This window comes from Hipposideros armiger, unplaced genomic scaffold (assembly GCF_001890085.2).
Source record: "Hipposideros armiger isolate ML-2016 unplaced genomic scaffold, ASM189008v1 scaffold_202, whole genome shotgun sequence".
NCBI classification, from domain to species: domain Eukaryota; kingdom Metazoa; phylum Chordata; class Mammalia; order Chiroptera; family Hipposideridae; genus Hipposideros; species Hipposideros armiger.
The window spans coordinates 914168-926228 of NW_017731552.1; the positions used below are offsets into that span (position 1 = coordinate 914168).

General features: G+C 55.4%; 1 protein-coding gene across 1 annotated transcript in view; it reads left to right on the top strand.

The window, feature by feature from the left end:
- The window catches only part of PIAS4 (protein inhibitor of activated STAT 4), a 21329-nt gene extending 16026 nt beyond the window's left edge, over positions 1 to 5303 (top strand). The window contains exons 8-11 of the mRNA XM_019653567.1: positions 1381 to 1454; positions 1560 to 1720; positions 4356 to 4486; positions 4809 to 5303. Coding sequence (XP_019509112.1) covers positions 1381 to 1454; positions 1560 to 1720; positions 4356 to 4486; positions 4809 to 5074 — 632 coding nt within the window. The 3' untranslated portion in view covers positions 5075 to 5303. The remainder of the gene's footprint in view (positions 1 to 1380; positions 1455 to 1559; positions 1721 to 4355; positions 4487 to 4808) is intronic.
- Positions 5304 to 12061: the final 6758 nt, after the last annotated feature.

The following is a 12061-nucleotide window of genomic DNA, read 5'->3' on the forward strand; positions in this document are numbered from 1 at the left end:
CCCCGCCACCTGCCTGTCTCCCTGTAGAGACAATGGCCAACTTGACCAGAGTGCCTGTTGGCCAGGGGCAGGGCTTGGTGTGGGGGCTTGGCAGGGCTCATCCAGGCACCAGCAGCCCACAGGGTGGGGGAGGGCACGCCAAGGCCTGGCTTGACCCCTCAGTAATGAGCCAGGGGTCCTGCAGCAGTGAGCTATAGGGACATATGTGATAGCCAGGGGCCTTGCTGAGGCAGATGGCCAGGTTTCCTCTTTGAAGGAAGCCCCTGGCTTCCTTTCCACAGCCAGCCCCAGGCTGGGCAGCATCACCACTGGGACTTCTGGTAACAACCTGGAAGTCCTGTTCTTTGTCTCACTTGAACCCTTCCTGCTGCACACGCCTTCTCTCTGTCAGGGGAGAAGCCAGGCCTTGCTTCAAAACCCAGTGCACACCACATCCATTCTTTTTGATGGGCCATGGCTTCTGAGTCTGCCGTTAGCACTTGTTAGCCAAAGAAGGGAACTATGGGGTGGAAATTCATACTGAGGAGTGAATGGCTAGGGTGGGGACAAGCCTGCATGCTCCCCCCCCCCCAACGCCAGCCCAGTGGGAGAAGAGAGGAGGCTCCCTGGAGGAAGGGATGCAGGATTCATGGTGGGGAGAGGGGGACACAGTTCCGACTCCAAGCAGGGGAGCCTCCACTCTACAGGGCCCAGGGTCAGTTTGTCCTGAGCCATCTGGGGATGGAGTTTAACTGCCTGCGTCTCTGAGCTTTGTCTGCCGGTCTCCCTGCCTTGGAAAACAGGACCTGTGGGAAAAGGGAGACTAAGCGCCACCCCCTGCAGGCCCATCCCAGGCTGCGCTGGGTGCATTTCCTTCCAGACTCTTTTCAGCCTTGTGTTCTGTTCAGTTGAGAAAGGAGCCTTGTGTGTTGTGAGCAAGTTTCCACGTTGCGGGTGGCTATGTGGTAGGCGCCTGGCCGCCTTATCTTTATTAGAGAAGCAACACTTGATTGTGTGAGGGGAGCCATACTTGTGGGTGTGCTCCTTCCCTTGCAGGGTCTGTGGTGGGAGTGTTGTACTTCCTCGTGGGGACTCTCAGAGCAGGACCTTGCCTCACTCCCGGCGAAGCTTTGGGGTGGTTTTCATCAGAATTAACAGAGGCACACTGAATAGCTCTGTTGGCAGCTGTGTTGCCTGGATCTTCCCCCAAAGTCCTGGGGGTTGTAAAAAGCCCCCGCAGGGTGGGCTTGTTGGGGGGTTGGCCCGCCTAGTGGATACGCCCAGGTTGTTGTCAGAAATACTTGTGGCCACTGCCCAGGGCTTTTTCACAGATGCGTGGTGGAGAAAACCTGTCTCAGTCTGGCCCTGCAGCACCTCTGTTCTTTCCCCACTTCTCCACAGTCAAAGAGAAGCTGCGCCTGGACCCCGACAGCGAGATTGCCACCACTGGCGTGCGGGTCTCCCTTATCTGCCCAGTGAGTCAGTGTGCCGGTCCCCTCCCTCACTTTCGCATTATGTGGGAGCCATCTGGGGTGGGCAGCACTGGGCCAGAGCCCTGCTCACGCCCTCTCCCCCTGCAGCTGGTGAAGATGCGGCTGTCTGTGCCCTGCCGGGCAGAGACTTGCGCCCACCTGCAGTGCTTCGACGCCGTCTTCTACCTCCAGATGAATGAGAAGAAGCCCACCTGGATGTGCCCAGTGTGTGACAAGCCAGCCCCCTACGACCAGCTGATCATCGACGGGTGAGTCACCAGGGCGCAGGGGGACCACACCACCTTCTGGGCTGCACTGGGCTCAGCACCTCACCTCTCTAGGGCTCTGTGGAGTGAGCAGCAGAGCCCTGCAACTTCCAGGCCTCTGTGCCTTTTGGCAGCTTTGAAAGTCCCAGGTTACAAAGAGGCAAATGTCCCTGAAGGACTTCTCAGGGCCTTTGCTGTGTGGGCGGCAGCTGTGTAGCTTAGGGTTCAGAAGAGGGGCTCTGGACCCAGGAGGTCCACTGTTCCCGTGTGACCTTGTGTTCTTAGAGTCTGTTTTTCCCCACATGACACCGGGACCTGAGAACCCCTAGCCTCGAAGCCATTGCACGATTCAGGGTGTTGCTTCCTCAGTTGCATTCAACACAACCTTAGTTACGCTCTCTGCATGGGAAGGTGAAAAGTACACAGGTCTCCCCCAAATTCTCATGTCCCACTTGTCCCCTTTCTAGGTGGCACCGGTGTGCGGCCAGGCTGTCCCCTGGCCTAATCAGCAGGCCCTCTCCACACCACGGAGACAAGGGGGGAAGGCCATTTTCCCCAAAAGGGAAACTTTGCTCAGGTCTTAGGTTTCCAGAAACTGAGCCTAGCACCTGACTGAGCAGCTCCTGCCAGGCGCCAGCCACACCCACTCCTGTCCCCAGAGCCGGGCGGGGGCAGGGAGAGGCAGTGGCCCAGGCAGGAGCTGGTGTGCAGGCGGCCAACTCTGGACCCGCCAGCCCTTGAAGGCCAAGACTCACAACTCAGGGTGTGTGTGCAAGGTGGGGAGAGGAATGACCCCTCCGACCTACGGGCTGGGCAGAAATTTCTTCCCATGTTCAAGTGATTGTCTCTGGTCACCGTGCTCAGGGTCTTCCCAAGCCCTCCCAACTGTATCAGGAGGTGCCTTGATCGTCCCCACTTAACAGATGAGGAAACTGAGGCTCAGAGGGGATAGCTGCCTGCCCTGGCTCCCCCGAATCCCTCAGGTAGCCAGGCCAGGACTCAAACCCAGGTTCAGCCAACTCTTTCCCTGGAGGGGCTGAGCCACAGCCCCCTTTCCAGCTTCGGGGTGGAGTGAGGACGCCCCTTGGGCCAGGCATGAGGGCTGGGCCTGAATGGCAGCTCTGTTTCCAACCTGGCAGCGCCAGCCTCCCCTCACCCCTCCCCACCCCAATAGGCCTAGAGTGGGTCACTCAGTCTCAAGTGGTGGCAACTCTGACAGCTACAGGGACAGATAGGGATGGGGACTGTAGCTCTACCCCACACAGACCATGATCCCAGCAAACCCATGGGGCCTGGATGTAGCCAGGGAGACTTGCTGGAGGAGGGGTCTTTGATTCATACATTTATTCCTTGAGGCTCTGCCACCTTGTCCCGGGCCCTGAGCTGGGTGATCCAGGGATCTGTAAAAGGACTGAGTCCCAGACCCTACCTTCAGGGAACTCACACCTGAACATGATGGGGTGGGGGGACTGAGCCAGACCCATATATTCTATTGCTCAGGCTCCACCTGGAGAAGGAAGAGGAGCTGTAGAGTGGGGCTTTGGAGGGTGAGTAGGAGTTTCCAGGTAGAGAAGTGCATTGCAGGCAAAGCTGTGTTCACACAGGGTGACCCTGGGGTGGTGGGTCTGTGAGCATGGCAGTGGAGGGGAGGCCTTAGGGTGGGGACCCATCAGCCCCAGAGGGTGTCTTGGAGCAAGACAGCTTCCCCCCTGTGTGACTGTGAGCAAAGTGGTCAAAGTGACCTGGAGGCAGGTCCATTTTTGACAATGAACACATGCTGGGGGCCATGGTGGATCCATTGCCACTGCAGCATGTGTGTTCCCTACCCCAGGCTTGGCCTGGCCTGGGCATTAGTAGTTCCTCAGGTCCCCCGGCTGCTGGAGATGGTAGGTGCTGTGCCCACCTCATCCTGCAGTGGGAAGACCAAGGCCCCATGGTCTGGAAGTGGTGGGGGCAGGACTGGAACCCAGGCTTGCTACTGCCTGGCCTTGTGACCTCAGGGAGCTCACTCTGCTTCCCTGGGCTCAGTTCCTCCATTTCTAAAATGGGCCTTGCTGGCAGGACCTCAGTGGAATGGTGTCCAGGGCCAGAACACGCTGCATTGGGCCTGGCTCGCTGTGAGCATGGTCTGGGAGATGCTGTTATCTGTATGGGAGTCAGGAGGTCCCACTTCTCCCTATTCTACCCCACAGCCTTTCTGGTGGGCTTTGAGCAGCATGTACCTTCCCTTAAGCCTCGGTTTCCTCATCTGTAAAAATGGGGGCAGCACAGAATTGGGACGGGAGGGTAGGGGCCACTTGGGGCTGGATAGACAGGACTGTCCTGCGGCCCCCCAAGCCCTGTGGTCTCAAGCAGTTGGAGGGAGGACTGTCACTGCCATGAATGGACAACTGTAGGCCCTCAAAGCAACTTGGCAGACCCTCTTGGGGGGTCCGTTATGTGCAGGCCCCACACAACAGAGACATACATCCCCCCCCTCACCGCCACCAGGACCTCAGGTCACCAGGCCCTGGCTGGTGCTTTTCTGAAGCCACTGTTGCAAAGAAGGAAGTGGCTTAGTGAGCATCCCATTGAAGTCCAAGGGAGCAGGGAGGGGTGCCGGCCTAGGAATCAGCCCCCCTGCTCTCCCTACCCCCAGGCTCCTCTCCAAGATCTTGAGTGAGTGTGAGGACGCCGATGAGATTGAGTACCTGGTGGACGGCTCGTGGTGCCCAATCCGCGCCGAGAAGGAGCGCAGCTGCAGCCCCCAGTGCCCTATCCTCGTGCTTGGTGAGTCCCCAGCCCAGGCCCTCAACTGCCCCATAGTTTGCCCCAATCCCTATTCCAGGGTCTTGGCAATTTCTGAGTTTGACTATCCTGCCATCCTGGTGGAGTCGATCCCCCCAGAGTGGGGCAGGCTGGGGCTCAAGACCCTGCGTTAGAGGTGGCACGTGGTTACTGAGCACCTGTGTGCAGGGCCCTGTACAGGATGCGCCCCACAGGGCGCCTGTGCACTGTCAGGCAGACATGACGCCTCAGGGTCCCCCTGCCACCTTGATTTCCCCACTCTGGGTCAGCAACTTTCCTGAGCATCTGTCCCTGTCGTCCTCAGGCACCTCGGACACCAACGGGCTCCTATCCACCCCCAATGTCAACGGCAGTGGCAGTGTGCTCGGGGGCTCCAGCAGTGGGGTCAGCACAGTGGGCAATGTTGAAAATGGGAAGCCAGGAGCTGACGTGGTGGACCTCACGCTGGACAGCTCTTCATCATCAGAGGAAGAGGAGGAGGAGGAGGAAGAGGAGGAGGAGGAGGATGATGATGGCCCCCGGCCCAAGCGCCGCTGCGCCTTCCAAAAGGGCCTGGTGTCGGCCTGCTGACCGCTTGCCGCCACCCACTGGCCGGACACTCAACTTTCCTGGTGCTCACCACGTGGAGGGGCGCAGGCGGGCCTTGGGGTGCAGAGGGAGGAGTGATTTTTCTTTTTCTTTTTATTCATATGGTTTTTCCACCCCTTTTCCTGGCTCCTGGCACCTGTACCTCTGGACTTTCCTATCGGAGGATTAAAAAAAAGTAAAATGACCAAAAAAAAAAAAAAAAGTACAAAAAGAGAAAATTGAAACAAAAAGAAATCAGACTCTTAAAAAACAAGGCAAGCCACCCACACAGCTGCTTCCCGGCCAGAATCGAAGCCCTGAAGAGGAACGGGTGGGACCCAGGACACTGCGCTCTCCCCAACGCCCCACCTCTTCCAATGACCATTCCAGCTGGTGCAGAGGGACCTGGGGTTGGTGGGGGTGGCAGGGAGGACTTACTGACAGGCTCCCTGGTCATGACTTGGACATTCATCTGTTCCTTTGCTTTTCTTCTCTTTTGCGAACGTGTCCTCTTGCCCAGAGACCCTGGAACGCGCTGCTGATCTGCGAGCGTTTTAGCCAAGAAGCCATGGAATGGGTTGGGTCAGGGAGGGGGGCGGTGGAGGGTCGCGGTGGTTGGGGCATGGGCGGGCTGGGGAGGGTTTAGCCACAGATGTGTTGTATTTTTTGAAAGTGCAATAACTTGGTATTTTGAAGACCCAGCATGTGGCCAGGGCCCCCTGCAGCAGGTGGGGTCCCAGGGTGCTGCACCGTGTGGCGTGGGGGGGGTGTCTCAGTTTTCTAGCCAGCTACCTCGGTAACTCCAATTCAGGTTAACTTCCCTACGGAACAGCGCAGATGTCCACAGGTGCCGCCACCGCTGGGAGGGTGGCCACCTCCGAGGGGCAGCAGGGACTTTCACCCCCTCTTCTTGATTTGGGGTGGTTCCTTCCCCCTCTTCTTGCTCTTGGGTTTTCCGACGGGTACGAGGCCTGCCCGGCACCCCCTCCCCTGGGAGCCTCACTCTTGTCTTCCAACAGGACTGGGCTGGGGACTGCCCTTAAGCTGCCCACTTGGCCTTTGGAGGTCCAGCAACCATGGAGGCTACCATAGCCGCCCCAGATGCCTCCAGGGACTCAAAGCTGGGTGCCCAGCCCTCCACAGGCCACGCTTGCTTCTCCAGACCACCTCTGCCCGCACTTGTTTTCTTTTTTTCTTCCCCATCCTTACCCCCACCCTCCCAGCCCCAGAATAATTTTCCTTTGTATAAACAGAACTCCTTAGTCAGGAAGCAATATCATTTCAGGTCTAAAGACAAAAGGGACATAAATCTGGTTGACGGCAAATTCAGTTTTACTGTATAAACTCGGTTGCGCAGTCCGGCTCCCCTCCGTCTGCACTGGCAGCTGAGGACCGCTGTTTTCTAATATTTGTATTCTAATTTAATTGTTTTTAAAAAATGCAAATAAAAAGGTCAAGGTGAAGCCATTAAGGTGTCAGCCTCTCTGTACATCAGGGCATCAGCTGGGGGTGAGGGGGCCAAAGGACCGATCCTCTACAACCACAGTTCTCTTTCCGTTTTGTTGTGTGACATTCAGGATTCAAAAGGTGCCGCATTTAGTCAAGGAAGATTTACCTTTGAACTGCTGGGGTCAGTGTCCATCTGCTGGGCCGCACAAGGCATTCAGCTCCTAAAAAGATGCTCACCACCACCTCACCAGGGAAATGCAAATCACAACCACTATGAGGGCTAGAAACCAAAAGACTGAGTGACAAGTGCTGGCAAGGATGGAGAGGAGCTGGGACCTTCATGCTGCACACCAAGTGGGAATGTAAGACGGGGCAGCTGCTGTGGAAACAGTCTGGCAGTTTCAAAAAGTTAAACATGGAGTTACCATGTGACCCAGCAATTCCACTCTAGGTATCTCCCCCCAAGAGAAATGAAAACCTACATTCACATGAAATATTCATGTACAAATATTCACAGCAGCATTACAATAGCCAAAAGGTGGGAACAGGCCCAATGTCCATCAACTGAAGAATGTATAAAACGTGGTTCATCCATGCACCAGAATATTAGCCATGAAAAGTTGTGAAGCACTAACACTTGCTACGTGGGTGGACCTCGAGCTCAGTGAAAGAAGCCAGACACAGTGTGCCACACGGTGTGCCATTTGTATGAAATGTCCATAACACTCAAATCCACAGATGCAAAGTGGATTTGTGGGTGTCAGGCTAGGGAAGGGAGATGGGTAGTGACTGCTGATGGGGATGGGGCTTCTTTTTGGGACGATGGAATGTTCTGGAAATAGTGATGACAGTTGCACAACTCTTCCAATATGCTAACACCATTGGTTTTGCAAAGGTGAATTCTGTATGAATATCTCAATTAAAAACTAAAGCTTCTCCCTCATTTGAGGAGACGTGGGAGCATGAGTTGAAGAGGCTGCATGAGCTGAGTGGCGGCTGAACCTGCTTCCATCGCTGTCCTGATGAGGAGGCTCTGGTCTCCTTGTGGCTGGTTCAGGTCTCCGTGATGTCTGGCTGTGGAACTGCTAGCTCCCAATCCCCACCCAGCCTGAATTGGAGGTCTGGGTTCCAGTGTCCGCAGCCATGTGACCACATGAGCAGACAGGTGAGTGACCCTGCCCCTGAGGGAAGACTCCTACCCAAAATCCTCCACTTCGTGGTGTTCCCTGCCAAGGGCTGAGCCAGGTCCCACAGATTCCCTGTGGCTGCTAAGAAGAGCCCACTTCACAGAGCCCTCTTGTCCTCTCCCAGGCTGTGACCATCGGCCATCCTTGGTGCCCCTCTATCACCCACCCCCACCCTGGGCCCTGCTGGCTTGACTCCAGATGGAAGACAGGAGGTAGGAGAGCTCTCCCCAGGTCCCTGGAAGTGGCCCTGTTTGGTGACTCCCCAACCCAGAGAGGGGGGCTATAGCCCACCCTCCCCAGTGAGTGGGCCCCAGCCCGAATTCCTGGAGATGAGGGGAGCAGCCAGCTCAGATCCTTGAGCATGTCACTGGGGCACAATGTGGGGCTGCATCTTAGGGGCCTTGGCAGACTTGGGACACCCCTGGCAGCCAATACTCCACCCAGGGCCTCCAGAAACCTTGCAGTTGGAGGTGACCCAGGAGCCCGCCTGGCCGGTTCTCCCTGCCCGCCCTCACTGTCCCTTGGGCCCCTTCCTGGAGCCACTGGCCTGAGCCTGGGGGTGTCACCTCCTCTGTAAGAACCCAGGCCCTGGCACTGCCAGCGACACCAACCCCACCCACCCCACCCTGGAGCCCAGAGGCAGGGTCTGCATCCATAGCCCTGCCTCCCCTACTCCACCTCCCAGGCCTGGCAGGAAGGGTAAGGCTGAGCTTGGGGTCCTCTCGCTGGAACCCAAGTTGGGGACTCCGAAGTGATGTGGGTGAGGGGCCCAACCCACAGGGAAGGGGCCCACCAAACCCTCCTTCCCCACCCTCCATCCCCGCTTCCCAGTCTCCCCCAACAAAACACAAAGAACATCAAAATCAGGCAAATGAGGCGGCAGCGGTCGTAACAGGCTGCGTTTAGTGGTTTTTTATGTACAAGAAAAATGATTTTTTTTGTCCGGTTTTTCATCATCTTTTGTCTTTTTGCTTTTGTTTTTATTACTTTTAAAGCTTCTCCCCCCAACCCCCCAAAAGTGCATTTTTATCAATTGACTTTTTTAAATCTCCCACATTTTATAAAGACTCAAATACAGTCTATGGAATGTCTGTGCTCTGTGCCCCCAGGGGCACCGCCCCTGATCCCCCATTCACCAGGCCTGGCCCCCCAAAGTCCAAGGCACCTTGTGTCTGGGCCTGGGAGGAGTTGGGGGGCACCTGGGCATCAGGACCCCTGGCCATGGCCTCCAGGCAGCCCCGGCCAGGGGATTGGGGGTCTCCCCAGCCCCCTCATCTCCTGGCCCTGCTCCCCATCCCCCATGTAAATCTATATATTTAGTGCGAGCTAGTCTTAACTCTGAGGTTATGACTCCTGGGCGTCCAAGCCCCCAGGCCTTGACCCGTCCTGCACCAGCCAACACCCCCATTTCAGGAAGGCTGCTTCCTCAGCTTAAATAACTTTTTAAAATAAAACTGCAAATATAAATATCTTTCTTTCTCAAAAAATAGGATTTTTGCTTTTTTTATTGGTTTTTAAATTTTTTTTTTCCTTTCACTCTGTCTCGCCTCCTACAATCCTGGCTGCCTGGATGGCCTCGGTCCTAGGGGGGCCCTGGCCCTCCATGTGCGACGTGGCCACTCCTGTCACGGCAGATGGGTCTCAGTAGTGCAGACTCCCCAGAAGACCCAGGAGGGGCTGGGGGACACTCCCCTCCACCCAAGACCCCCTTGAAAGGAAGCAAAGGGACAGCCCTGTATAAACAGGGTGACAAGACGAGATGGCCACATAGGGTCTCCTGGGCGGGCCGCCCGAGGGGGCAGACTTTGGTATGGCCCACTGGAGCCCAGCTGGGCACAGACCCACAACGTGCCAGGCTGGGCCTGGTCCAGCACTTTACATTCACTGGTTAAATTTTTATTTTTTTTGCCTTTTTTTTTTCCTCTTAATCTCAAAAGGCAGGGTCGGGGTTGGGGTGGGGGGCTAGGCAGGGAGCAGCAGCAAGGGTGTTAATCTCTCTCTCCCAGTCCCCAAGGCTGGAGACTGTTCCAGGTAGGGGCTCCAAGTCCCCCATCCTGCCAGGCCCACTGCCCCTGGCCCAGAGCCCCTGTCTGAAGTCCCCAGCCTGGACCACACACACACACACACACACACACACACACATACACACACGCAACTTCATCAAGATGATGGAAATAACAATTTCGCTTTTTCTTTTTTTTTTTTTTGTACCAGGCAGTTAAAAAAAAAACACCCCAAAAAAGAAAACACAAAAAACCCCAAACCAAACAAAAAAAACTTTTTGCTGTGTCCTTTCCAACCAGTAAGCACGTTCCCCCTCAAATATTTTTTTTGTTTCCTGAAACGCGAGAATTCAGCAGTATCTTTGGCAACACTTTATCACGACCTTAATTTAAAGAATAAAAATAAAATTGATCCACATCTATATACAGTATGTGATTGCGCGGAGTTGGGGGTGCTGGGCTGGGTGGGCAGGGGTCCCGGCTCTGGGCCCATGCAAATGCTGTGGCCCCTGGGACAGGCTGGCGGGCAGAAGAGGGGTTAAGGCGGAGTGGGTGGGCAGGGCTGGTAAAAGCTGGGCGCAGAGCTGGGGCAGGGGTTTAGTGCAATTCCCAAGGAGCTTTGTGTTAAAGTGTGCTCGGCGGGGTTCAGCCCTTACCCCCGCCATAGTCCCAGAGGCCTCAATTCCCCCAAGTCCAGTCGCCCCTACTGGCCAGGACGACGGTTGTAATTTTTCAGTTGGTTTTATTGCGAGGAGGTGTGTGGGTAGGGGAGAGGGTTATCCCCTCAGGGAACCTCTCTGGAAGCTGGGGGGTTGGGGGGATTCCCTGGCCTGGGCGCTCGAACTTTCTGCTCAGACTCCACAGATGGTTCTCTGAAAGAGCTCACCCAGTGACGCTGGGGTGTGAACGAGGCCACCTGGCCCTGGGCTCCCCTGCTATCCCTCTCAGGGGGGGGGGTCCTGAGACACTTGGGGGGCTGACGAGCTGGGGGGGACCAGGAGGAGACGAAAACTATCCTACAGAAACAATGACGAAAGTTGCCTTCTGAAAAAGTTTCCCTTTAAAAAAATAAAACATAAAAGGAGATGACAAGACGGGGTTTGTCACAGAGCAAAGGGGTACCAGGAGACGGGCCAGCAGCAGGACGGGGGAGCAGGGGCACCCCCTACCTCGGGCTATCACAAGGAAGGGACTCAGCTCAGCAGGGTATCTATATACAGGGTCCCATACTAGGCATTGCATATGCAAGAGGGAGTCGGGGTGAGGGTGCCCTGGCCTCTGGCAACATGGTCTCCCCTGCCCTGGCCCGTCCGTGGCCTGTGGCTCGGTCAACACCGGGCCTTTGGGGATCCAGAGGTGGGGGAGGCTGCTGCCAGCCCCCAGATGACAGTCAGTGCCTTTATGTAAAAAGAGGGGTGCCTGGGGGATGTAAGGCCCTGGAGGTGGGGCCCCCTGTTACCCACCACGACGGGGATGGCATATCCAAAATGGCAGCTCCTCAGTGGCCACAAGGAAGGGCGGCCATGTTGGAGGGCGGGAAGCCCCGAAATGGGCGAGGGTAGGGGAACAGCCTGGGGGGGACTGCATTGCTCTGGCTGGTTGGAAGGCCAGCCCTCTCTTGGGCCCATCCCTGAGCTGGGGAGTCAGTAAGGAGGGTCCCCACAGACATGGGTGGCCATTGTATGGCTAGTGGGTGATGAGACATCTCTAAATCAGAGCCAAAAAAGGGACAGAATGGGAGTGGGGGACATGGCAGAAACACAAAAATCCCACAGTCCTGCCTGCCAAGCAAAGCCCCAGTGGTGAAGCACAAATTCCCTCCGAAGACCTTGCCCTCACCCATGGCCTTCCTGATCCCCTTCTCACCTCCAGGAACAGAAGTGGATTCTACATCTGGTGGTGGGTTTTTTTTTTATTATTTTGTACAAAAATAAATCGGCTTTTAGGAATTTCTTTTTGCTCTCTCTCTCTCGCTCGCTCTCGCTCGCTCTCTCGCTCTTTTATTTATTTTTTGTCTTTTCGACTTTCATAGAAGTTGCAACTTGTAAACATGTTTTTAAATTAAGATAAAGTATAGTACCCGTTCTGTTACAAAGTGCCAAGACTTCTATTTGTGGTTAGTTGTTTTTTTTTTTTTCCTTTCATTTTGTAAAATCTTGTTTTTATTGCTTTTGTGACACTGGAACTTCTGGACTCTTCTCTTCTCCTCATCCCTGCCACCATGAGACCCTGGGTTCCCTCTGACCTTGGCTATTTCACCCCACAATGTTGCCTGCTCCTCTGAGGAAAAGCATTTTATATATATATATATATATATATATATATATATATATATATATATATATATATAT